Genomic DNA, 27,120 nt, shown 5'->3' with positions numbered 1-27,120 from the left:
GATACTACTTCACCCAGTAAAGCCCTTAAAGTAAAATGGTCAAAACTAATCCACACTACACAATAAAACAAACACATTCAGGTAACAGATAAAAGGACATAGTTAATAGGAGAATACTCAGAAAACAACTGCAGACGCCTGAAGCTCAGAGGAAGATCTGCAAGAGATGAGCCTAGGAAGTAAAATTCCAATTCTGTTGGATATTTAAAAACTACTAATTCAATAGCAAGACCAGTTTTATGGCACACTTTAAATTCCATTCCTCCCCTAACCATACTATTTTTACTTAAAAACATGGCCACACGTGCACCCAATGGATCATCACAGCTATAAAAGAATGGCCACCTTACATTTTATTCTCCATCAGGAAACATCTGTGGGGTACCCATTTTACTCCTTTGTCTCTCTTATGTGTGGCAACATATCTCTTTTTTCCATCACAGACCTGTATGACTACAGTTTTTCTTCTCCCCTCTTTTTGTTCCCTATCTCAAGTACAGTTCCTAGTTTTCCACTTCATCTTTTTTTCCAGTTTCGCCTCTGTTACAAACACAATTTGCTTTTCCCCAGCACAGAATTCCTGCAAGGAACACAGTTAAACAAGGCTAAAGAAAATCCATGAACATGTGAGAAAGACCCATGTGAACAGTTCTGGGTCATGACACTCAACAGGTAAGCCCTAATACTGAATCAATGTGTGTACCAAAAGAGCATTCATACCACTCACCCTGAAGATGAGTTCAATTCCTGTTTACTCAGATGGTCCAACAAGACCAAATTTTCTAACAGCACATTCTAGTAGATTTGTTCTCTCAAATTCCATGCTCAAGCTCCTATGCAATGGAAAACCATCATCTCCATAATTGAAACCAGGTGATCCAATGAAAGTATTTATTACTGTTCCACCAACATGAATAGTCAAACTTTTACAAGTGTTCACAAAAAGCAAAACCAGTCACAACAATATTTTACCCACAATTATGAAGACATATGCAATCTTCCATAAAAGAATTCAGTTCTGCTGAACATTTTTATGAGTCCATGATAAACGTTTCGAAGTCGTGGTCTAAGTCTGAAACAAGGGCATCCACAAAATCTTCAACTGAAGGTGATTTCTGAAGCATACCTACAGAAAAGCAAGACAACAGACTCTTCACAAGAATACTATGACCCTGACAGCTTTGTCAATGGTAACATTTATTGGTAACTAACTTTTAATGTCACTATATGACAGAAATGGCTATCATGTTTCTTTGATAAGAACTAAGTGCAGTTATAGTGTATAGGGATTATTTAATTTCTTCAAGCTACCTGTTACACGTTATCACAGAATTGACAGGTTTCAAGATTGTTAACTGATTTTTATCACTACAATCTTGCTTAAGCAGGGAATTATATCCATTTTAAAGCAATGTAACCACAGACTCAGTCATTTCTAAATGACTGGAATAAATCAGTGATTGAGCGGGTATATAAATCCTTATCTGATAAGCCTCAGTTTTGACTGAGCCAGAAAAAAAAATATATTTTCTCAATGTGTTACACACCTTAGAAGCACTTGATTTAGTATTTAAAGTACAAATGCCTCTGAAATTTTTGACAAGGCATGAAACATACTCAAGCAAAAGCATTTTCAATACACTGCAGTTTTAGTTTTGCTTTTTTACAGTACCAGGACTTACCTTTTATTAAGGATTTTAATTAGTGCATCTGTTAGCTGTAGCATTTGGCTACAGGATAACAGGGAAATTACCATAATGAAGAATCATGCTGAAGTATTTTTTCAGGTAACTCTATGAATGGAGCAGTTAAAAATCTCACACCCTCCTCAGAATCCCAATTTTTGGAAAGCATGAGAATATATACTTTAAATTATTTTCAGATCTTTCTTTGTACTTAACATTACATAATGTTGGTCTTTTCACTGTTATTAAGATTTCCAAGTTTATATTTGGAAATTTACTGCATAACTTGTACCAGAAAAAAAAACCAACAGCACAGCTGCCAAATAATGTAAAATTTAATCTTTGTATGTCTTTGAAGTGATCTGTTCTTTCTGACCACTGCCAATGTAAATATAACCTTGTTCTACTCTTTCTGATCGGGGTACCTACTGAACATAATTTTATAATCTTTCACATCCTCAACAATATTTGCTTTTGGTGGAAATTATAATTGCATGCTGCTAAAAGACCGTAATCTTTTACTATAACACAATGATTCAAAACCCATCAGGAAACAGATCAGCTCAAAGTAAATTTGTGTGAGCAACCAGAAAGAATGTTCCTGCTAAGACCTTACAGAATTCCATTTCAATCTGATTTAAACACATGTTACAAGTGTCAACACAAACTGCCATGACCCAGTAGATTAATGCTGAGCACTAAAAGGAAAACAAATCTCATACTATATATAGGTTAACTGAAATGCTGTTAAATGAAGTTTGCATCAAGCTATTTTTAAAATGAAAGAGAACAGCATTACTATTTTCAAATACTTGGTAAACTTGTAATCTACTCTAACGTTAAAAAAATTGCTGTGGAATTACTTGTAGTTCACAATGAAAAATGTCTTGCTATGTGCTGGGCTGAGAAACAGATGTGTGCAGATACCCAGCTACTAATCTGACCTCCCCAGAGAGCCATGGCCTCTTGCAGACTCCCTCTCTTGGGTTCCTCAGTGGGCTGGCTGGGGGGGACATGCATATTTGCTCCCTAACAGCCTTGGAAAAATTCCAGTTTAAACTCATATTTTCCTGCAGTTTTCACAGAAGTGGAGAGAATGCTGTAAGAAGGTGACATGGATGGCAGCCCACTGGAGCATGCCAGTGTCATGCATGACTACTGGAGCTTTGTCTCAGACTCAGTTGGAGCAGTCCAGTCCCTACAGTGCAATTTGTTTTGCCTTTTTTTGCTCTCATTTTTCCTCAGACATTTTTACATCTGAACTAACCAGCTCTATTTCTTGAGACTGAACAGTAGTAAGATCTTCATGGGTGCCACTCCTCTGATCTTCTTCAGAGGGCTACTTTGTGATGAGTTGCACCTAAGAAGAATCTACTTTTCCCTGCACATCAGAAAGGAAACCTGGATGACTAGCTCAGGTATAAAATCTCAAGTTGGCGACATTATTCCTTCCTTCCAATTTTTCAAGATGTGGCTTTATAAAAGAACAATTATTCTATAGTCAATATGTCTTTTTTCATTGGATATCAATACGGAGAGATGACTATAATGCTGCATAGAGAGTACATAGAGATGGTCATAACAAACATAACCACTACTTCCCAAGCCCCACAATACAAAAATCCCCTTCCAACACTGACTATAAAAAAACAGCCACTCTGGATGATGTTTAGCCAATTCTTTGACACACTAAAAATTGTTCTGCTAATTATCAATACACTGCAAAAAAAGAAGAGCTAAGAGTATAATGATTAGGTGGAAGAAACTGAAGCTGGGATTATCTTCAAGTAGATTTAATTTCCTGCTTACATAAAAACGGAAAATTATAACAAAACCATTCCAATCCTGGATATTACAAAATGAATAAAAGAAAGATAATTAACTACAGTATACTTGGATGTATTTTAGTGCAGTTAAGTACAGTCTTACAAATCTCACTCAAAACCTGTTACAAATTTTATTTATTTACACTCCACACGGTTTGTTTTAAATATGTAGGAGATTTCAAAATCATTCTGGCAATTGTGATGTCAAATGACCTCCAAACCAGTAGTTCCTACTTTTGATAACAAAAACAGATTTCAGATTTCTTGCATTAGCAGTCTGCTGCATTGCTATTTTCCCATCGCTGACATCAAAAGCAGACACTAGCAGACTTCACTTTTGCAAGGAAGGGATAAAGAATAACTGAGGTCATTGCTGAAGAACTCCTACTGTAGTGAAGTGATGATGCCCTTATGAAATAATTAACTACAGATTTTAGAGTAGACAACTCCAAAAGAAACAGATACTGATGGTATTTCTCTGTTTTAACCTCTTACTCTACACAGATGTGTTAAAAAAGGTCACATCTCCCTTTAAAATCCATTAAAATATATCAAAGCAAGATCAGCTTTGATATATTGTAAGTACTCAGCACTTCAGTCTACATGATTTAGTAAGATGTCCACAAGGTCTGATGGTTGCAGTTTTCAAATTTAGGAGTGTATTTTAATATGTTTAGCCCAACTCCTATTTCAGCTCAGTCTCTCCCAAGCCTAAGGCAACTGCATAGCTTATCTTCTCTGCTTTGAAGTTTTCTTTCACATTACAGCACTGTGGTTAACCACACCCTTTTGAGAGATGGTTAGCTATAACCTACAATCACTGAAAATTGAGAGAATAAAGCCTGTGGCAAAATTTGGCCTCTGCCCCTGTGGAACAGTAATTATTTTGGGTCCATGTAGTTTGAGTTAACATATGTTGCCATTCACATCACCTTTTAGGATTTATGCATATTTCTAACACTTTCAAAGAGATACGGTGATTATCTGAAGATTTTTGCAGCCTCTTCAAATCATAATTATTCCATGAAGTACAATTTGAGGCATGGAAAAACAAATTTTCAAAAACTGCATCAGAGTAAATGTGTGTTTATTTACACAGTCAGTCGGTTTGGTTACCACGTAGGCACACAGCTGTGTACGACTGCAGTATAATATGGCATTAACAAATCAAGAACACAACTTCACATGTATTTTGCATGAGGACTTCTTCAGAAACCCCAAGGGCAATGTGACTGCGTCAAAACTGAAGAGAAGTGCTCTCCAGGATATGTTCCATGCTCTCAGTTCCCAAAACATTTCACGCTGCAATTCACTTTCTGACTGTGCACCTGGGTTTCTTTCCAGTCAGGGAGTGCCAAGGGAGGGAGGGAGGGATGGTGCACACCTGAATCTTGTTCTGACCTGCAACCAGCACACAACTGGACCTGGAAGGGACACCTGGGATACATAACTTTAAAGGGATTTGGAATCCCTAATGCCATGTACTCCTAGGAAGGAGAAAATATACGAAAGCCATATGGTCAACGCAAAATGACAGAGCAATCAAGTTCTTCTCAAACTGTATTTTCACTTTAAGGAAACATTTTTTAAAAAGTAAGCCTCCTGGACAAAGCATGGTTCGCTCATTTTTTAAGTGCTTCTGCTATCCATATTTGTGACTATTTCTGTATTTTATTGATGATCAAAGGGGTAAGATAAAAGGGGTCACTTCAGAAAATGTTTTAAAAAGTTTCAAAAAACCGTTACGGTTTTTGAGTTTTTTAATGGAAATAAATGCCAAGAGAATCAAATCCAAACAACAACAAAAAAGTATATTGTGTTTCCTAATTAAAGACTAGTCCAAACAGGAACCTGTCAGTAACCTTGTCAGTAACTCCACTGGATGGCAAGTCAGATCCTTTATCTTTCCTAATCAGTACATCTATGGAATCACGTCACAGAAGATGAAAAGCTAGGGTCATATCCAAATACAAGAGAAAGACAATAGATGGATTCTGAGATGAAAATCATAACAAAGAAACTGTACAAATGAAATGTGCTGTTATCAAACAGTCAGTGAACATGGCTAACTTCACAAGGAGATACGGAAGTATTTCAAGGGTGAGGTTGCACATCTGCATCCAAAAGTCAGACATCTGCAAGGGCATTTCTATATATTAAAAAAAAAAATGCCTGAAATAACAGCCTAGAGAACTTTAGGGTTTTGAAATATGGCACTAGTGCGCACAGAATCTGGACTGTTTCCCTGAAGAAGAGTAAAATCAACAAACTTTAAAGTTTGGTGGAATCTATCTTTAATCAGGTATCTGTTTTGTCATTTGCTATGGGAGCACAGTTTTGCAACTAATGGAAACCAACAGATGGAAATCAAGTATTCGGGAACATCTATAATGAAAACCAAAATAAAAGCAGCAAGAGGAATCAGAAGTTGACTGAACCTAAACAAATTAAGGAACAACTAATTGTTCTTACTTTTCTCCTTAAATTCTCAATTTTTGTAATAAATACAGAGCAATTAAGTATAAACTTATAATAAGATTTTCCATCAGGTGTGTTCTATGATTTAGCCTCAAATAATCCCAAATCAGAAATCAAATTATTATCTTGTCAAAACACCTGAGTCATCCTGATTTCATTCTTCAGCGAGTCATTCAAGCATGTTTGTTAAGTTTTGCACTGTGTACAAATGAGCATCACAATATGCACAGGCAAGGAACCTGCTGATGAATTCTGGGGTTTTTTATGATCTTGAATATCTTTAAGATTTCTGTTTAAAGAGACACAGAGTATAAAAGTAAAATTCAGAATACAAAAGTGTCCAGGGAAATAATCTGAAGCAAGGAAGATGTATCCTTGGTGGAAGAGGATCAGATCATGGAACACTTAAGAAAACTGGACACAAACAAGCCCACAGGCCCTGATGGGATATAGCCATGAGTGCTAAGGGAGCTGCCAGATGGCATTGCAAGGCGACTCTCAGTAACCTATTAAAATAGAGAAAGTACCAAAAGACAGGAAAAAAGCGAATTTCACTCCTATCTTCAGGAAGGGCAAGAAGGAGAACTCAGGCCAGTCAGTCTCAACTCAATACCTAGGACGATGGTGCATCAGCTACTCCTGGAAACTATTTTCAGGCTCATGAACAAAAAAATCATCAGGAATAGTCACCATGGATTCATAAAGGGCAAGTCATGCTTAACTAATTTGATAACCTTATATGATGAAATGACTACACGGTGTTCTGTAAGATCCTCATTGAGAAGCTGTTGATGTATGGGCTGGATAAGCAGACAGGGAGCTGGACTAAAAATGTGGCTGAATGGCAGGGCTCAGAGGGGGGTAATCAGTGCCACAAAGACTGGTTGGAGGCCAGTGACCAGCAGTGTACTCCAGGGGTCAATATTGGGTTCAGTCCTATTTAACATCATTAATGATCTGGATAATGGGGTCCTGCATCTGGGGAGGAACAACCCCAGGCACCAGTACATATACTGGGGAACACCCAGCAAGAAAGCAGTTTTGCAGAAAAGGTCCTGGGGGTCCTGGTGGACACCAAATTTAACATGAGCCAGCAATGGTTCCTTGCCACAAAGAAGGGAAATGGCATCCTGAGTGCATTAGGAAGAGCATGACCAGCAGGCTGAGGGAGTTGATCCTTCCACTCAAAACTGGTGAGGCCATTACTGTGTCCAGTGCTAGGCTCCTCAGTACAACAAACATGGACATACAGGAGAGAATGCAACAAAGGCCCACTGAGATGACTGAGGGCCTGGAGCATCTGTTCTATGAGGAAAGGCTGAGAAAGCTGAGATTGTTCAGCCTGGAGATAAGAAGGTTCAGAGGTATAAATATCTGAAGGAAGGGTGCAAAGATTATGGGAGCCAGGCTCTTATCAGCAGTACCCAGTTACAGGACCAGAAGCAAGGGGTATAAACTGAAATACAAGTGTTACCTCTTAACATTTTTTTCCCTGTGAGGATGAGCAAGCAGTGGCAAAGCTGCCCAGAGAGGCTGTGGAGTCTTACTCCTTGGAGATATTCAAAAGCCTTCTGGACATGGTCCTGGACACCCAGCTCTAGAGGATCCTACTTTAGCAGGTGTGTTGGCCCAGCTGACCTCCAGAGGTCTCTTCCAATCTAAACTATTCTGTGATTCTGTAATTCTGTGAAAATATCTCGAAAACTTCTGCCATTTTTTGTAAATCAGAGTCTGTGCTCTTATTACCAGTATTACTCACGCTAATGCTGACACAGAGCAGTCACTGCTGTCTGGTTCTTCTATTACATGTGAACAAACACACCAGCACACTGCTGTTACTAACCTTGACGTGACACACAGTTCTGTTTAGTGGTTTATGGATTTAGAGAAAAAAGACAAAAATCGAACCTTTTATACAGATTTTTTTGGTCACAGCATAAAGATGCCATTATTCTACCATTAATGTCAAGTTCACTGTTCTGCAGTACGCACAACTGTTCCTTAGACAAGCTTGCTCTTTTCTTCAAGCCCCAGGCTGCACAGCCATCACCTCTTTCTCATTCACCATTGGTCCTGACAAGTTATTGATGAACATTCTGCACTAAATTAATTGAGGACTAGAAGCATGAGGACTATGAATATTGAAATGCCTAAAACATCTAATTACTGCATTACAAGACTTAAACTTGTTTGTGTGCTTTCATGTACCTTGCCAAACTTTATACTTAGATTTCCTTTAAACTTAAAATAAACTTGCAATTTCCTAGACTACGATATCAGTCTTTCAGATTAATTTCAGTAGCAAGTTTTATCCATAATAACTGATGCATACTCTCACTGATTGCACCATCACTCCAAACTGATTGCACCATATTCCACTGTGTTCTATCACATGCAAGGGTGAAAGCCAGCCGTACTTCCATAGATCTTCTCTAAGACCATCCAGAGATGAATTTTGTAAACTTCATTCACATAGTATTAGATTCAAGGAAGCACACTGCCAGCAACTTCAACATAGTTTCTAGGACACTCCAGGAAGATTCAAAGCTCAGTAAAATTAAGAATATATCCCAGAAACAGAAGAGACAATAAGCATAACTGGTGTCTAAAAACATCTTTTTCTTTCTCTACGATATGACTTACAATATAAAAATTAGCTACACATGTAAAGATGTACATTCTTGTCTTGCAACTACTTAATCCACAGTTTTGGGCTTCAGTTTTTCAAGGTTACAAACACAGATTCTTCAAGAACCCTAAAGAAAAGTAAGTTTGCAAAGTCATATTGAATGAAAAGTAATCCTGTAGATCAGAAGTATAAACAGAAAAAAATCTAAAGAATATATAGTTACTTAATATATGGTGAGTCTAAGGAGAGCAGAGGTCATGGCCTCAAATATAAATAGATGGGTCAAAGAACTGGGATGTTCTAGTTATTAAACTGTGTCAATCTCATGATGAAGTACAGACACACTACTATTGTTTCCTTATCTGCAGAAAAAAAGTCCTACAAGTTCCAGTCTACTAAAATGGAGTGAACAGAGTAAATGAATTCATATTCATCCTTAATATTAAGAATTTCAGAGGAAATTGAAAGATGTGCCATTAGATGAAGCACTTAGCAAGTGCTCATGTTAGGAACAGCAACAGGAATGCAAAAATGTTTGGCTTGAATTCTGCAACATGAGACAGGAAAGTCTTTATCCTGATCTTATTGAGAGATCTGAGATAAAGTCAGCATTTTCTCAAACTTGCTTCATTCTCCTGACATTATTTTTTAATATATGAAATATAATATTTTTGCTATTAGTATGAATGATTTTTAGTTATTTTCCAGATTAAAAAGGCAAATATGGTAGTGAGAGGAATAATGAACTGTTTCTTTAATACAGTTTTCAGACAATGTATACTCAAAGTACTGATACAACCAAAGATATTCTGATGAAGTTAAAATGTGCCCAAAACAAGTTCAATTTTGTCTATACAAAATAACCAGAGATACTATGACTTCCTCATCTGGAAAAGTTACTAATTTATTGTATCCAAAAATGGTGTCATTTTTCTTCCTTCAAGTATGTGATACTCTTATTCCGAATTCTTTAGACAGTCTGGTAATACCAACCTTCCCAACACTTCACCTCAACTATCTGTGTGTTCTACTGACCATGATACAAAGGTGATGACCATTCCACTTAGTTAAATAAATGAATAATTTTTCTTTCACAAACTCAATGAAAATCATAATTAAACCGAAAAGAGTAAGTTGGGAAATGCAATTATTTCTTCCTCAAGCAAGGGAATAAAACAGTTCTAATTTATTTTCTACCTTGAACCATCAGTATGGGCTCTTTTCCACCGCCGTGTGCCAGCATCTCTCTACGATAACGCTCTCCCATTGCCCTGGAGAAACACAGATGTTAGAGCCATCTGCAAATACAACCTGTCCAGCTTTCAGTCAGATTTGCTTCTAGGATCTCTACAGAACTGAGACTAAACGATATTTTCCACCCTGAAACAATGACTGATTCCATGTTGACTCCTCAAATTCAAATTACACTTAAAATCATACTATGAGTAACTGAACTAGACAAATTTTATACATGTGAGTATGTACTGGTGTTTATAAATGTTAATTTGTGAACAACATTTCAGCCTTCCTTGCTCCAAGAGGAAAAGTTGCTCTGTTACAATGAACATTCACCAAAGATATAAGAATGCTTAAAATCTGTGATCTTGCAATTTACTTTTTAATTTCACAAAGCAAAATGAGTAGGACAGCTACACTTAGCTTTGAAGCTGGTAACATGAAACTTGTTTAATACGCACAGTTGCTTTGATTTCAATAGAAAATTGCAAGTAATTAGGCATCTATGAAATTCAAGCTCTCTAATTACATCTAAATAGGAATTTCAGTGCCTCCCAATGGACACACCTAGATTTTAAAACATCAGCACAAATCTTTTTGCACCAATGGACATGTCCCAAAGAGTGTGTGTGTGTATACATACATACATACATACATATATATATACATATATACACACCCATGGTTATTTTGTAATCCTAAAATCAAGAAAAATGCTAAAAATTAATTTTCATCAAAAAAGCCCATCAACCTATGTGGCCTCATTTGTTCCATATTTTCCTGAAGCAACTAACATGACATTTCATTCTACTTAACATTTTCTCTGTTTTTACCTATCAAACGGGTTCTGAGCAAAACACTGTTTCCACACCATAGAGGCAACAGCCCTAGACATGAGGTAGGAATAATATTTGGCACCGTAGCCCACAAGATGACTGAATCGCAGCTGCCAAGCCTGTAAGAAATAAAAAAAAAAACCAAACCAAAAGTTATCTTTTAACTTCTTTAAATTGTTCAGCATTTCTCTCATGTATGATGGAAGAAATCTGATATCATTAATAACAAACAATTAAAGAAAAAAGAAAAAAAGCAACCACCACTTATCCCAGACTGAACAGACCTTTATTACAAGAAGCATTTTTCAGCCTAAATACTGTATATCCAACACACTGATCATCACGATTGAAATTATATATAAACAGGGTCAGAAGGGAAGAAAACCAAGCAGTAAAAAAAAATTATTAATATTTAATAATAGCTATGTTGTTCTATTGGTCTTGAAAAAAAAAACCAGAATTACCTTACTACAAGTAATATCATATGTTATAACTTCCCATCTGGGTAAGTGCTGTGTCACTGGAAAAGTTCAATTTATAAACTTCTGTCACAAACAAAATGGTAATACGGACTTGCATTTAATACTATAAAAATATACAACTTTTTAAATGCCAAAAACCTCAGAGGTAGACAAATTACATCCAGATGCAATACCACTGCTCACAGATTTGTTTGCACATTTTTAAATGCATATATATAAGATTATAATCCACAATTATATGGTTTTTCATGTATTGACTTTATGACACATTCCAGTAATGGCAGATGTAGCCAGACAATGGGACTCACTTCAAAAACAGTTTAGTTACTAGTTGGGCCAGGGAACGTGGCACCAAATGGGTATATCATATCCCATACCATGCACCTGCCGCTGGAAAAGTTGAGCGATGCAACAGATTGCTGAAAACTACTTTGAAGGCATTGGGTGGAGGGACTTTAAAAAATTGGGATCAGCACCTAGCCAAGGCTACTTGGCTAGTCAACACTAGAGGCTCCGGCAATTGAGCCAGCCCTGCCCAAACAGAGCCCCTTCACACTGTGGATGGAGACAAAGTCCAAGTAATTCACTTGAGAGGTATGTTAGGTAAAGCAGTTTGGGCTAACCCTCCCTCGAGCAAAGGCAAACCCATTCATGGGATTGTCTTTGCTCAAGGACCCAGATACACTTGGTGGATAATGAGAGAAGATGGGGAAACCCAGTGTGTGCCTCAAGGAGATTTAACCTTGGGAAAAAACTAATTTGTATTCTGAGTTGTATGTTGCAGGAAAAGTCACCCCACCATTGAGTGCCGCTGTGCCAGACATGTTGGAGCTCCAGTACAAACTGGAGTCCAAGGTAGAGAAGTGGTACACCACTGCTGATATTGCAAATGTGTTCTTCTCCATCCCCTCAGCAGCAGAGTGCAGGCTGCAGTTTGCTTTCACGTGGAGGGGTGTGCAGTACACCTGGAATCCATTGCCCCAGGGGTCGAAACACAGTCCCACCATTTGCCATGGACTGATCCAGTCTACACTAGAGAAGGCTAAGGCTCCAGAACACATGCAATATATTGATGACATTATTGTATGGAGGGGAAAACACAGCCATAACCCACTATAGTAGACTTCTTTTTTAATGCTGCTTGGTGTTGACAATTTGCTTATGTTTTCTTAGCAAAGAAAATCAGAAGTATCAGCCCTACTTTCACAGAAGTAAAAATACCTCTTTTTTTTTATTATTTCCCTGACTTTAACAGAATAATTTAAATTGTGACAGACCTTCAAAGGTCATCTGGCCCAGCCCTCACTCAAAGAAAAGGGAACTTTAATGAGATTTCTCAGGGTTCTGTCTAAAGTCTCAGCATCTCCAGGGATGAAGATTTCATTGCCTCTCCAGTGCAATGCGAAAAGGCAAGCAGGTCCAAACTGAAAAGACATTGTTTCCCAACATATTTGGGCATATATTTTGAAATGAGAATGGATGACTATATAAAAGAAGGAAACTTACTCTGTTCTGTCAGCTCTGAGGAAACCAAAGAGGAGACAAGTCCCATATCTTATTTGTCCTCCTATTCAAAGTCAAAGAAGCTCTTAACATTCTTGTGATATGATTGTTGTCAAGATTTTTGTAGATATTATAAAAACCAAAGGTTTAAAGAAGAACTCAAAGATAAACAATAAAGTAGCATAACAGATGTTTTACATTTAAATCCATAGGCTGTGAGATGCTTGTTCTTATCCTACAGTCAGTGGTTGAAATTCTGACGAAGCCAAACAAAAAAATGAAAGGACATTAACCATTTTCCAGAGCTATTTATCTTTACCACAGTGTAGTTAACAAACTCCTGATTTTTGACATCTGAAATAAACTATGCTTCTTTATTCAAGAAAGTTCTGATCATTATCTTATTCTCCATTAGCCAGAAAGATGTATGTGTATGCTAAAAAAGTGACCAACTGAGAGGGTGGAAAAAGAAAGTATTTGGCTTTTAATCATTCTTTTTTCCTTAAAAGAAGTAGCAAAGAGTGCCTTATAATCTAGATTACTGTGAACAGCAGATGAGAAACACGTTGCTAGCTCCCTTTTCTGAGCAATACCTACAAATAAAGTTCTCAAAGTTAGCTGTAATTCAATCATTCAAAAGCTACTTTTAACAAGATGGTTATCTCCACCCTAAGAGGCGTGTCCAAAACAGACCGAATTTGCCATGGGTCAGCAATTGAGCCTGTACTGGTGACCTACACAACTAGTTAAAAATAGGAGTGACAAGGTTAAATGAGATGAAAAAACATCTCCAGTCTTCAACTTTTCTGCGGGTCTTGATGTATGGTGCAAACTCTTGAAAATTATTAACTTTTTCTTTCTTTTCTTTAAGGTAAACACTATATCTCATTGTAATGCAAGTACGTAAAAACACTCAGCTTGAATACAGATTCTCCAGTTTGCTCTGAAAGGTATTGTGGTTGCTGTGTTTATACTTTGTACCTACAGTTATTCTAACTAGTCCCTTAATTGTAACCATAATCACTAAACTAAAAGCACATTTTGAAACAGATCAGAGAGCCTACATTTTTAGAAGACTAAGCAGGAAAACATGTCAGTTTATTAAACGAAAGTTTGCAAAGTTATGACTAGAAGTTTCAACTCTCTCAGGAATGTGGAAAACTTTACTGATTAATAAACATACTCAGAAATGTTTCTGGGGTACAAACAAAATAATTTGAGTTTGACAGAGGGAAGACTATTTCTATCTCTCCCATCAGAATGGAATTATTTTGCCACATCATATAAGCTGTAACTAGGACAGTATGTCTTCCTCAACAGCTCAGATTACATAGTTCACATCAAATGTTCTTGCATTTAGTGGTTTGCACCTAAAACAGTTCATCTGCTCTTCCAGGTTGATCAGCTATTCCATTCATAGGGTTTCTTGAAACTCTGTATAACAAGTAATTAAGGAGAAAAGAACAACTTCTCAGCAACCTGTCCAAGACCAAAAGCTTGATTTCAGAATCTGCATCTAAAACAAGCCTCAGTACCCTCTGTTCAATTTGTTTTGACCTTGTCTTTGCTACTAAGCTTTACTAACAAATTTTGCATTGTTTACTTTCAAAAGAGAAAAGGAAAGGATATAGAAAGATCAAGGAAAGACATTGCTCATCTCTCTCCCTGCATTTGGGGAGGCTTTCAAATATGATGAAGTTGAGATTTCAAAAATTCATTTGGAACAGGACAGTATGCAAAAAAGGAAACAAAAATGGAGGATGACTCAATCCACCTTAAGATAGATGACTTCCTTCACTGGAATACTTAAGGAACATACTTTTAGATAGCTCAAGTTATTAAAGATGACAAGCATTCCCAAAGGAATACTGCACCTAAGATTGTTTTCCTATTGCAAACCACAGTGAAGGAAATCTGATAACAAACACTGTGGTTCCCTACTGAAGTCTGAAGCCCACGTTCAATTCATTTTCCTTTAACCACTACAGATTTTCCCCACTCTAGAGCATAAATAACTCTAGCATGTCATCATTACCAGTCCCTACTTTTGTCCCAGTCCTCACACAAAGTTTCTGATCAGGAACTCCCAATCTTCAATATTTCACTATTACCCAGTATCTATCACATTGCTCAAGTATATTTTCCGAAAACACCCATCCTCTACCCAAGTTCACAAGGAGCTACCTGCCCACATTAAAATAATACCCTCTTCCTCTCTTTCTACTTCATACAGATGAAATTACAACCTAGGAAATCAAATGTTAAAAAAACTCAAGAACATATAGGCTACTGCTCCTTTAAAAAGTTCTGTGATGAATAAAAAGAGTGCCCACATCACTGTAAATGTATTGGAAACTAAATGGTTGTCCTTTTAGCATAAAATTCCATTTCTCCATTTTAATAAATTCAGATATAGATGCAAAATGACTTGATTTCTTCTGTTATTTCCAATAAGGAGTGATTTCTCTATTATAAAAAAAAAAAAGAAAAATACTTATCAAACTCACTTTTGGACAGGGCAAAGGCTAGACATGTAGAAGTAGGGCACTGTCCTTATTAAATTATTATAATTTTGGTAAGCAGCTAGAAAATTAATGAAGACTCTGAGTAATCTCTTACTTCAAAAAGTTCCATGAACCCATTCCAAGAGTTTATAAAACAATGCATTTTACAGCATAGCCCATGGGTTATAATAATATGCCATCCACAGGTCATGTTCATGCCTGCTTTTTATCCAGCACAACAGACCGAAATAAAGGTGTGCAACTGATCCACTGCAGTTATTAAGGGGGAGTTCTGTCCACCAACATTATCAATCTTTTCTTATAACCATGTCTGAAATATTTCCAAAATTACATGTGCAATGGCTTTCCATCCTATCATGCAGCAAATAAAAACACATTACTGATACTTTTTTATTCTTACACCTTATCAGGATTTTTTTGAAGTCCTTGTAGGATACATTCTTAGAGTAAGACTCAGTTCATTTTATATAATACAAAAATTTAGATGTGATGGTAAAAAGGCAAAATTGAAAGAAAATCCATAGGTAACTTAATATAAACTAAATTAGCTTTTGCTTGAGCACAGTAAACACTGTTCCATGGGGCTCCACTAATTACATAGGAATCAGTGCTATAAAATTCTACTACATCTTTTGGAAAGAAAAAAAAATCCTACAGAAATTCTTGACTAGTGCTTGGACTTTTCAAAATGCTCTTCCAACAGTTCCTGCTGTGACTTTAGGTACTTCAAAGTATATTTATGTCCATTTTGCTTTGCATCTGAAGACAAAAAACACAAGTGAGAACCTGAAAAGAACCAACACTAAATTAAGGAAAGTACTTTTGTCATTTAAGTCTTCTAATTACAAAATGTGTGCTTCAGTAATTACACCAATGAGCAAGTTGCTGAATTGTTGCCACGAAGAACAATATTTGATGGAGATGATATCTGGTGCCCTCCCCCCTCTTAATTAAATTCTTATTCTGGCAGGAAACCCAATAGAGGAGCAGCCAGCTTATCTCCTTCAGGGGCTACTGGGTGGAGAACCCCTGTGTCTGGCACTAATTTGGTATTATTGCTCCTAATGCTCTTGAATTTAGCTATCAGCACGGTGGAAAACTCCTGAGAGCCATGAGAAGCTCCAGGCTCTGGTTACTTGGAGCCAGAAGAGAATGGCGATTAGCAAGCAAATCAGTACAGGCTATTTCCCTCTGCTGAGGCCAAGGTTTATCAGGGCTAGTGGAAATCCAGGACAACGCCACTCTGGCATGCAAACAAGCACACTCAAAGTTAGCACAGGCAATGTTTTCTTGGCACTGTGTCAGCCACTCATACAGCAGGAGCTGGAGGTGGAACATAAAGAACTGCAGGTCACAGGTCAAGAGCTGTGAAGCCACTTTTCAGCACAGAAAACTGGTGAATTTGCTGTGGGGTGCAGATCTGAGGGGATGCTCCACATTTAGCTTAGAAAGTTTTCTGTTCTGATGTACTAGCTGTGCAGACATCATTTTAAATTATCAGAGGGAAGAAGTGCTGTTAGCAAATGAAAAAAATGTGTTATCTGACAACCAGGAGATCTGGTTGTACTTTTTGACTCCACTTCCAGTTTTCAAGCTCTTCACACTCATATTCTTTCTAAGACCACTTTTCTCAAATTTAAGGAAGATACTCAAGTGATTTCCAGACATCCCATATAGAAAGTTCCAGTCTCATTCATTCATTACAGTGACTCTAGAATTAGTGTGCTAATCGAATTAAATGCCCTTCTCTGAATAATTCCTATGCTCCCTTTCCCAAAACAACTGAGACTGCAGTGAGACGAGCTGAGAAACCTCCTGGTAAGGTTCCTCTCTTTTTCTTGCCCCCCCACAGCAACAGGAGCAAGCAGCACAGCACTGCCAGCAGAAGGCCAGCTAGCAGAACCCAGGGCTGCCAGGCTCCAAAGACCAAGCTCCACTGCTGGATGCACTTATTTTGGAGAAGCCAAATTTTCACACAGCAGAATTTATTCCACCGCATTTCTGTTTAAACTACTCACTTCATGAAACAAATCAAGGATTTTTCACGTACTTTTTGCAGCTTAAAGAATTCACTCTTTTGTTCCGAAACAAAACACAGAATTTTTTTCCTTATTATATTCATTTGTTAGTTAAGTTTACAGAGTGCTTTGAAAATGTCCTCAACTCATTCTCACTAGAAAAAACAGTTTAATGAGTTCTGGAATGCAGAGTTTGCAAACTGTTTGTGCCAGTAGCTCCCTCAGGGAAAAAGCTAGAGCACTCACTGACTGTAGAAACAACTGTCTCCACAGGTATGCAGCAGCTTGCTTGGTAAACTCACATTCTGTATTTCTGCCCTGAACCCCTTTAAGCTTTATAGAATTACATCATCATCCTTCTGGAGTTTCACAATAATAATAAAATGCAATAAAGAGCCACTTTCTTTCCTGCAGTTTCTAATCTTGTTTAGAATAACAGAAAACTAATTTCAAGAAACCACATCTCGTGCTGCACCTCTGACTTGCTTAATGTCAATATTCTTCAGTTTTCCAGTGTCATGCATTTCTCTCTTAGGAGTGGGAGAGAACACAAAGTAAACCAAACCAGAGACACCGCTGACATTTTAGAAAGCGAATCAAGCAAGAGATTAAGATTTCAATTTATAACACTTCTGTGTTTTCATTATAAAATGATAAATAAATCTAGAACAGCAGGGAATGTAAATATTTTTGCAGTTGTTTAACTAAGGAAGAGGAAAGGAATTTAACATGCAATTAACCACTTACGTGATTTTAGATATGTACCATATGGTCTTCGAATTGCTTAAAGAAAAATATTTAATTCTTATTTATAAACTGTTTGTGAATTTGAGCTGCATATAATAAAATAATTTAAAACTATTTACTCTCTACTCACTTCTCTCCTCCCCACAAAGAGACTAAGGGAAGGGGGTCATGGGAGATAACAAAGAATATCGACATCAAAAATCTGTATGTATGATTTGCATTACTTTGCAATGATTAAAATTTGGATTAAAAGACACAGAGATATGAAAATTGATTCTTTTTTGTGTTTTGACTGATCATATTTGGACAAGTTAAGAGACAATGTAACTTGTCAGTATTTTAACTAGTCTTTAAAGTGAAATACAAGAAACATGCAAACAATTTTCAAACAAATCCTTCACATTGTAACATGCAATTCTACACACATATACATAAACAGGCAACACCCTCCCTTCAATTACCCATTAATAATTTCTATAGGTGACTAAGATTTAAAAATCCATAAGCCTGAGGTAAGTAGAATCAGATCACCACCGTTTGCTTTGGGTACAGACTCACACTGTAGTCCAAAGTTTTTATTCTAATTTTCCAATTAAATCTAATTTTAAGTATTGACCTATTCTTTTAAAACAAAATGCTGCTTAAGATAAGCTCTTACAAAACCCGAGAAATATCTTAAGCAATGTTGTAACTGCAAAATACATTTGCCAGTACAACTTAATCATGTAAATTATCTGTATCAACACTGGAAGATGAAATCACTACTTTTCTACAGTAACATTTATTTACTATCTTTTGCTAGAGCCATTCCAGACAGGGATATAAGGGATCATGACTCTAATCCTGAATCTGCCACAAGCTGCAATGTAAACTTAAAACTACTTTTTTCCCCCCTCTCAGTCTAACTGCCACCTCCCGTGAAGCAAGAGTGCCAATAGTTCCTCTCTCTTGTTCTTTTCTGTTTTGACTGCAGGCTTTTCATAGGAAGGACAAGCTCCCACTGCACTTAGAGAGCATTTAATTACAGGCTCTCTAGCCTGTCTTTATGGCAATGATCTATTCAGTTATATCACTATCAAATATAGCTCCGGTACTGCAATCTCAGGGGAAAAAAAGGACATATGAACCATGAAAACACAACTATATAAAACTAAACAATCTCTGTTTATATATTGGTATTTGGTATTATTATTACATAAATCTATGTAAGATGTATCTAAATATGTTTAAAATGTTACCTGGAGATGTATGCAACTATTTCCTGCACTGTGCCATGAAATGCTCCACTACACGGTAAATATGGCAAATACTATCGCTAATGTATGTTTGAGTTTCATGGGACTAATGCTTGCAAAAAGAATTTCCTTAAAAGTGCTTCATATCTTATGGTATTTGCAAACACTCTGCTCCTGTAGATAGTTGCCCAGTGAATAGTGTCATGTTACCACTGGAAAACAAATCTTCACAGTATTTGCTATCACCATTTTCTTTATCATAAAATGAACTCAACTCCACAAAGACAGAAACCTAAACAAACATTGAAAGGTGACTTTAAGAGCTTTTGAAATCCCAGCCTCTACTTTAATACTGACCTCAGCAGGGCACCAGTCTTTTTGAAATGGCTTTTAGCTATTAATTATTTATAGAACTATCACTTCCCCAGAGTTCACTGTGCACTCTTTTATTAATCTTTTCCTCAGACCCAGACTCTTCAACTTGATTTCACAGTATACTTTTTAGAAGGTTCATATGAAAACTAATCCAGGGATTTGCACTCTGTGTAAATAACTGTAGTTTCCAACATGGCAACGTAAAATATTACCTTGAAGGGGTTACACAAACTTCAAGAGGTTGAGTAATAACATATGACTTCATCTCTCTTCAAAACACTCAAAAAAGTGGAATATGAGCAACATCAGTACTTCTTCAAGTAACTGAAGACAGATAAAAAGTAGAAAAGCAATCTTCTATGAAGGCTCTCCACCTTTACTCCGAAACAGTCTTTGTGATCTACAACAGTGCCTATAAGAGTGATCCAAGATCTACTGGGTGTCTGTTTCCCTCTTCAACAAATGAGGGGAAAAATTGACAAGAGTTTAAAAGATTGAGTACTAACCATAATAACATTTGCTGTAAATTATACCATTTTCCCCCTCCTATTATCTCTCATTAATAAGAAACAAATAGTCACAGTCTCAATTCCAATTATTTTTTTCATAAAGGTTCTCACCACAACATTTTCTCTTCATTAGTCAAAAAAAATCAGTTTCCTTTAGCTTTCCTCATGTTTCCAAAAATATTTTCTTTCCAAAACTGCTTCTCTGTATTTCTTCGATTTTTGCTACATCTTTTTAAGAGGTAGACATGTACTACAGGACACAACACTACCACTGCTAAGTCCCCAAAGACAAATACAAGAATATATTTAAAAACCCCAGATATTTTCTTTTACAGTATCCCATGAATAAAAGCATGCTCTTTTGGCATTTATGGTTGTTTAAATACTTATTACTTAAACTGCTTTCTAATGCAAACTATCCATTGGTAAATGAGTGAAAGGGATCCTGACATAATATCCACTAGCTTTTTCACAACTCTGCGATGAATCCCATCAGGCCCCACGGACTTGTGAACATTCAGTGTACACAAAGAGATAGTCAATGTTCCTGCACTCATGGCCCTCTGACTCCGAGAACCGGGACATCTGAGGTCTATTAGTATTATTAAAGACTGAGGCAAAAAAAATGCATTGAATGCCTCTGCTTTTTCTTCACACCGTTACTCAGATGACTGTCTTCAACAAGTATTGGTCCAATGTTCTCTTTAGACCTCCTCTTGCTACTAACATACTTTAAAAAGCTCTTCTTGTTATCTGAAACAACACTGGCCAGTTCCAACTCTAATTGAGCTTCTCCCCACATAAAGGCTGAGAGAACTGGCATTGTTTGGCCTGGAGAAGAGAAGGTTCCAGGGAGATCTTACAGCAGCCTTCCAGTACCTAGAGGGGCCTAAAGAAGCCGGAGAGGGATTTTTCCCAAGGACATGGAGTGATAGAACCAGGGGGAATGACTTTAAAGAGGGGAGGTTTAGATTGGACATTAGGAAGAAATTCTTTACTGTGAGGATGGTGGGGCACTGGAACAGGTTGCCCAAAGACGTTGTGGATGCCCCATCCCTGGAGGTGCTCAAGGCCAGGTTGGATGGGGCTTTGAGAAACCTAGTCTAGTGGAAGGTGTCCCTGCACATGGTGGGGGGATTGGAACTAGATGATCATTAAGGTCCCTTCCAACCCAAACCATTCTGATTCTATGATAAACAAATCACACCTTTGTACTCTTCCTGCAAAGCCTGACCTTGTTTCCATAGATCGTACTGTTTCTTTTTCCTCCTGAGCTTCACCAGGACTTCTCTGTTCAGCCAAGTTGGTCTTCTGCACTGTTTGGTTGATTTACAACACAGTGATTCAAATTCTTTGGATCATTTAAATTCTACTTTTCAAAATTTCTGCAATATTTATCAACTGAAGGGGCTTATATAAATATTATACAACTGAAAGAGCTTCTATAATATTATAAATGTATTGTCATCTAAATCATTAACAAAACCACAGAACTGCAGTAATTCCCAGACAGATTCCTGGTGACTTCTACTGTCTGAAACTAAGCCTTCACCTGTTTTGCCAGCATGTTTTCTTTGTGTTGACTCAGCCGTAAATTCACAGTTTGCTTGGACAATTATGATTTACAAGTGTCAGAAAGCTTGCTAAGTCTACAGTCATCCTATCAGCCACTTCCTTCCTGTTTCGAAGGTCAAGCAATGTCTTAAGAAGAAAGAGGATTCTTCTCATCTCAGGTGGTTCTTAACAAAAGCGGGGTTATTTTGCTCAGTTGACTGTTCTCATTTGTACCTTTGAGCTCTCATTGTACTTATGAGCTGCTTAATAATTGGCTCTACTACTTCTTGACTGACAAAATCCAAACAATTAGTCTACAGTTCTTCTCCTTTCATAAGAGTAGTTATCATGAGAGCACTACCAATTTTTCAGGAGTTTGTGAGTGATAATTTTTCCAGGTCACTGACTACTTTGACAAACTTAAATATTCTGACAACCTGACTACATCTAATCTAGTTATTCTCTCTTTTTCATTTCTTAATCTCAGTTCTTTTTCTACCCATCTCAAATATTATATGTATCACCTATCTAACCAAAATCCACTTATTTTTCAAAAAACACTGAGGCAGAGGTATAGAATATTACTGCTTTTTCTGACATTTATTGTTCTTTTTCCCACTCTGCTCTTGCTTCTTCAGTAATCACAGAACTTTATTACCTGCTCTACTTGCACTTTACAACTCAGCATTTCTAGCCTTTTTTGTTCTGAATTCTTGCATTCTTTAAGTAATTATCTCCAGTCATATAACAATTTCTATTTTTTATTATCTTAATAAAGTTTTAAAGGGCATCAGGATAGTTTGTATCTTTGGTTCAGTCTCTTGGATAACTACATAATGTCTTTTGAATCATACTTAGCTATGTTCCAGTTCCAGAAAATATCTGGCAGCCTTCCTCTTTCTGATGCACTGTTTTTAATCATTATGACTGGTTTTGGTTTCTAAGCTGCTTGAAATTTCCACAGTTTTACTTTTGGCTCATTAGCACTTATCCTGTATTCTGTTTTTCACACTTTTATATGGCTTCTACTTTTCTAATAACCTCCTTTTCTCAGATATTCAAACATATTCAAAGGCTTTTTCTCATGCTCAGTTCTTTTGAGCATCTTATTGATTACCACCAAAAATTTTGTACCCTCATCCACCACCCACTATTTTTTTTTCAAAAGCTTTTTGCCAACAGCACCAATTCTACTTTTAGCTGTTCTTTTTACATTTCCTTTAACCTAGCTTTCTGTTTTGCTTCGGTTCTAAGGTTACATTAGTTTAGCTTAATAAATCTAAAACAAATTTAGGAAGGTTTTAGATAAAGTAAATATGAAATGAAATTACAGTTTAAAATTTAATAGGCAGCCACTACTTAGCATTCCTTACCAATAATTTTAAGATTTATGTGCACCACTTGAGTAAAGTTTTCAGAATTCAAAACCACTTTTACTGTCAGAGGTTAAGGGTTATCACTTATTTATTTTAAGACAGCTGCCTCATTGCTTGCTCAGTCTATTTACACTTTTTATATATCTTACTGATATTCACATGAAATTTTATGCAGAAACAGAGTTATAACTGCACATCAGTAGTCACTCCAAAAACCTAACAAGAAATCCAAAGACAACAGATGACACAAGGACACAGATGGCAGATTCTATAACAAGATATTTAAAACTGCCAGCCAGCCTTCAGTAGGCTGAGGAATAAGCCTGTTAAAACTATACTTTCCTCTTCACCGCAGCACCACTACCAACAGTGATCATGATCAGCACAAAACTGAACTTCAGAAATCACACTGTCTCTATTTGTGGCCTCCAGCTTATCTAACACAACTAAGCATGAAGTCACGTCACCTTCAAACTCCTAAGTAAAGGCTCCTAAGAAGGAAAAAAGCATACAGCTACTCTTTTGCACTCAGGTGTTCTTCAATAACAATAAAAGAGGCAGCTTTGGCTCATGGTGACCATATGTGATGCAAAATTTTCTGTTTGCAGGAAAGCTAGTTCTCGCTGTCTATTGACACTAACTCCTCTTCAGCCAGCCAACCACCCAGATGTCTTTACATGTGCCCTGTTAATGAAATCCTTGTATTCTCAGCACCCCTGGCAAGCTATATCTTCCTGTAGTGCCTAACAGCCTCCCTAAGCAAGTATTCCAAGTGTTAGCTTGCATCTCATCCATTGATTCCCTTTGTCAGGAACACGACAGACACAACCACAGCAAGTTAAGACAAGGACCTAGGTGGAGCCTTCCAAGGTCAGGATCTCTGTCTGGGCAGAGTCCCCCCAGCTGCAGGAAGAAGACTACTAACAACTACATTGGTGATACACTATTTTTCATACATTTCTTCCCTCTAGGGCATCTCTTACAATACCTGCCTTGTCTTCTGTTGGCAAACTTGGCTGGCTAACATATTTGGTCTCACAGGTGTTTTGGTTTCTCCAAACACTATCAACCATAGGCCATTAAGAACTTTTCATGCTGTCAAAGAAACCTGTACTCTGGACAAAAGTATATAACCATAATTAAACCCGTAACCTGATGTACATTTTATGACATCAGTAAAGGTGGTTCTTCTGAACTAATATGTATTTTTATATGTGAAAGCAAGAAGGTATATAGCAAATTATTCAGTGTTCCAAAAAATCAAAGGCTCCCTACATACCAACGTGTTGCCTCCTATCAAACGTAATTATAATGATGTGTGTGGGTTAATTCCAATACTGTACTTCATATTCAAGTACCACACAAGAAATTCATCTGTTTCTGGAAGAAAAGGCTTCAGCTTCGGAAGATCAAGTAATTTTAAAAAATGCAACACAGACTATTTAGAAGCGATCTAAGAAAGAACCCAGGTTCACAGTGACTCACCCTTCAAAACCATTTTTCTTCACAGTCACAAGTCAAACCAGCATCTCTCACCAAACTTCCACATCAAAAAAGGTTACTACAATGGACAGCTAATTAATATGTAAGTCCATAATAATTTTCTGAACATAAGAATCAATAGTTCAAACTAATTCTCAAAGGTATGATGACTTGGGCAGCTGGTGTTCACTTCATTACTGAGAGTTCTTTCCTATAACTGCAGGAGGCTGCAAACTCCACTATCATTGCAGAGCCTGTTTACCCTATATGTCATTTTTTGTTACGATATTGAACCAAAACCCACAGCAGGAGATAGGAATTATTATGCTTGGTGCAGTACTAACAATGGCATATCGCTAAGTTTTGATGACTGTCTCAAAGGAAAGTAGTTTTCAAGTCTGAACTTGGGGGACAGGAGGGGACTAAGCAACAGCTCATGGGGAGAAACTTTGATCAAGTCTCAGGTTGATCAAAGGGTCACCCAATACCCGATTTTTAAAAGCCTCTCTGGCCCTCCTGGAGACAAAGGTAGAAAAGACATGGGGAGACACTCTAAAAGCAGACAGCGTTATCAACTACAAGGCAGGCCATAGTAAATGAAAACTGACTTCACAAGAGATGAGAAATAAGCTATGATTTGAAGAAAAGTTTGGAACAAAAGTAGAGTACTGAATTCCCCACAGTACACAAATTTTGACACCAAGTACATTCAGGAAAAAGTGGCTAGAAAAAGTGTGGGCATTATTATTTGGTTTATCTTGCTTTCTTAGAGTCAAAAGGAAGACTGATTGCTTTTTAAAGGTATCGCAAGTACTCAAGAATTCAATCTGTGCAAAATTTCTATTCATTTTCCAAACTCAGTAACACAAATCTCCTCTGGCAGCAAAACTGCCAGACACTACAAAAACAGGCAGATACATTTCCTTGCCCCCTGCCTGGCAATCGTAAGCTTCCAGACTCCGTAATAGAGCAATGAAATCCCAGTGGAATTTTGTCATCCAGGAGACAGCAGTAAACCCTGTGTACTTCTGAACAGATAAGCAATGGCCCGACAGAAATTGAGATTTGCATTATTTAGAAAAACAAAGTCTTGTGGAGTGCTGTTTCTCTGTGCTTCTATCTGACTGCCTTTCTGCCTTGCATGTGACACCAGGTTCTCAGACTATCCATATCAACACAGCCAATGTAAATACTACTGCATGCAATGCCAATCCCAATGCCTGTAAAACCTATTTAAATACAGACTTCAACAGGAAGACTTCAACTGTTTTCGCACTATCCCTCCTACTGTTGGCACATAACACACGATATTTGCTGAGGATGATGCTTAGGTTTACCTTAAATAGGTATCATCACACAGGCACATCAGCATTTACTTATCAGGTGAAGTTTATATGTCTCATTTTGAAAGTACTGTAACAAAAAGATGCATGCAAATTGTCCTATTATCTGAGCTTGTGCCCAAGAATGACAGGAATTCATCTGCTGAAGATATATGCTGTGGATCTACTTCAGTAAATGAATCTGCCCAATAAGATTGAAGCCCAAGTGCATTCAGAGGATATTTACTAAGTTTACTTGCCTGTCAAGAGCAGTAAGAGGGAATTAAGGTTCATCAGAAAGAGATAATAATGGATGCTTGCAGCCCTGACAGATAGTGCTACTACAGAAAAATCACATTAATGCAGTTAAGATCTTCACTAAGGAAGAACTACTTTTACCCAACATGACTAACTTAACATATACAAGCCTGACATAGCAATTCATAGCTGAATCTAAATGTATAGAGAACAAATAAAAAAAAAATAATCAAAATACTTTGTTTTCTCTGCCAGCTATCTATGTACCTAGACAAATGGTAGAAAATAAAAACTGGTCTCTCTTGCTGTATTTCAATGTCTACCTCTGAAATCAAATGAAAGGAAGAAATATATTCTCTTTGCTTAAAAACTCCAACTTTCACTTTCAAGGCTTTTATTTTTTTACCTGAACTACAAATTAAACTGCAAGCATATCTTAAGTTTGGAAGAAAGAACAAAAAAGAACAGCAAGACAAATTACAGACATTAATTACTCAACAGAGCACCAATGTTATTCTAATAAAATTTTTCACTATGTTTTACTGAAATTTAAACTGTATTACAGTTCTTGACTGGTTCTTGACACTAATTCTACATTCAATAAATAAACACAAGCTTTCTGACAATTCAAAAGTTTACAGTACATTTTGCTAGGATAAAGTTCCAGGCCAAACTTGCTGTCCCACTTCATAATAATCATAGCCTCACTACAAGACGTTACAATCTTTTGAAGGTAACAGCTAAATTAAAATAATTTTAAGTGAACAAAAAACATAGGCTAACTTTCAAAGCCAAGAACTGTTCCATTCACCAGACGACTAACACCTGGGGAGGAACGGTGTCAAACAACATTTATAAAAATGCTAAGAAGTCAGACATCCTACTCTGAAGATACTTCGCTTCTGCTTCTGTGGCTCTGCCAGGCCAGCAGTGGTAACACAGTTTCAATGAGGAAATGGATCTCCTAACACCCTTCTCAGAGAATGAAAGGCACATTTTGCAAAGGAGAAAAGTACATTTTCTGAGAAGCAGAAAGAGAAAAGG

At 37.1% G+C, this 27,120-nt stretch overlaps 1 protein-coding gene across 1 annotated transcript in view; it reads right to left on the bottom strand.

Annotated features, from left to right (window-relative positions):
* Positions 1-877: 877 nt before the first annotated feature.
* Positions 878-27,120, bottom strand: part of MIPEP (mitochondrial intermediate peptidase) — a 71,998-nt gene continuing 45,755 nt past the window's right edge. Inside the window, exons 17-19 of the mRNA XM_051780112.1 lie at positions 10,688-10,809; positions 9,816-9,889; positions 878-1,126 (exon numbers count right to left, since the gene is read on the bottom strand). Coding sequence (XP_051636072.1) covers positions 1,032-1,126; positions 9,816-9,889; positions 10,688-10,809 — 291 coding nt within the window. The 3' untranslated portion in view covers positions 878-1,031. The remainder of the gene's footprint in view (positions 1,127-9,815; positions 9,890-10,687; positions 10,810-27,120) is intronic.

This window comes from Manacus candei, unplaced genomic scaffold, assembly GCF_025592945.1.
Source record: "Manacus candei isolate 608988 ecotype Guabito, Panama unplaced genomic scaffold, ASM2559294v1 h1tg000014l, whole genome shotgun sequence".
NCBI lineage: Eukaryota > Metazoa > Chordata > Aves > Passeriformes > Pipridae > Manacus > Manacus candei.
The sequence above is the reverse complement of the archived record's forward strand: the minus strand, read 5'-3'. Positions and strand labels throughout refer to the sequence as shown.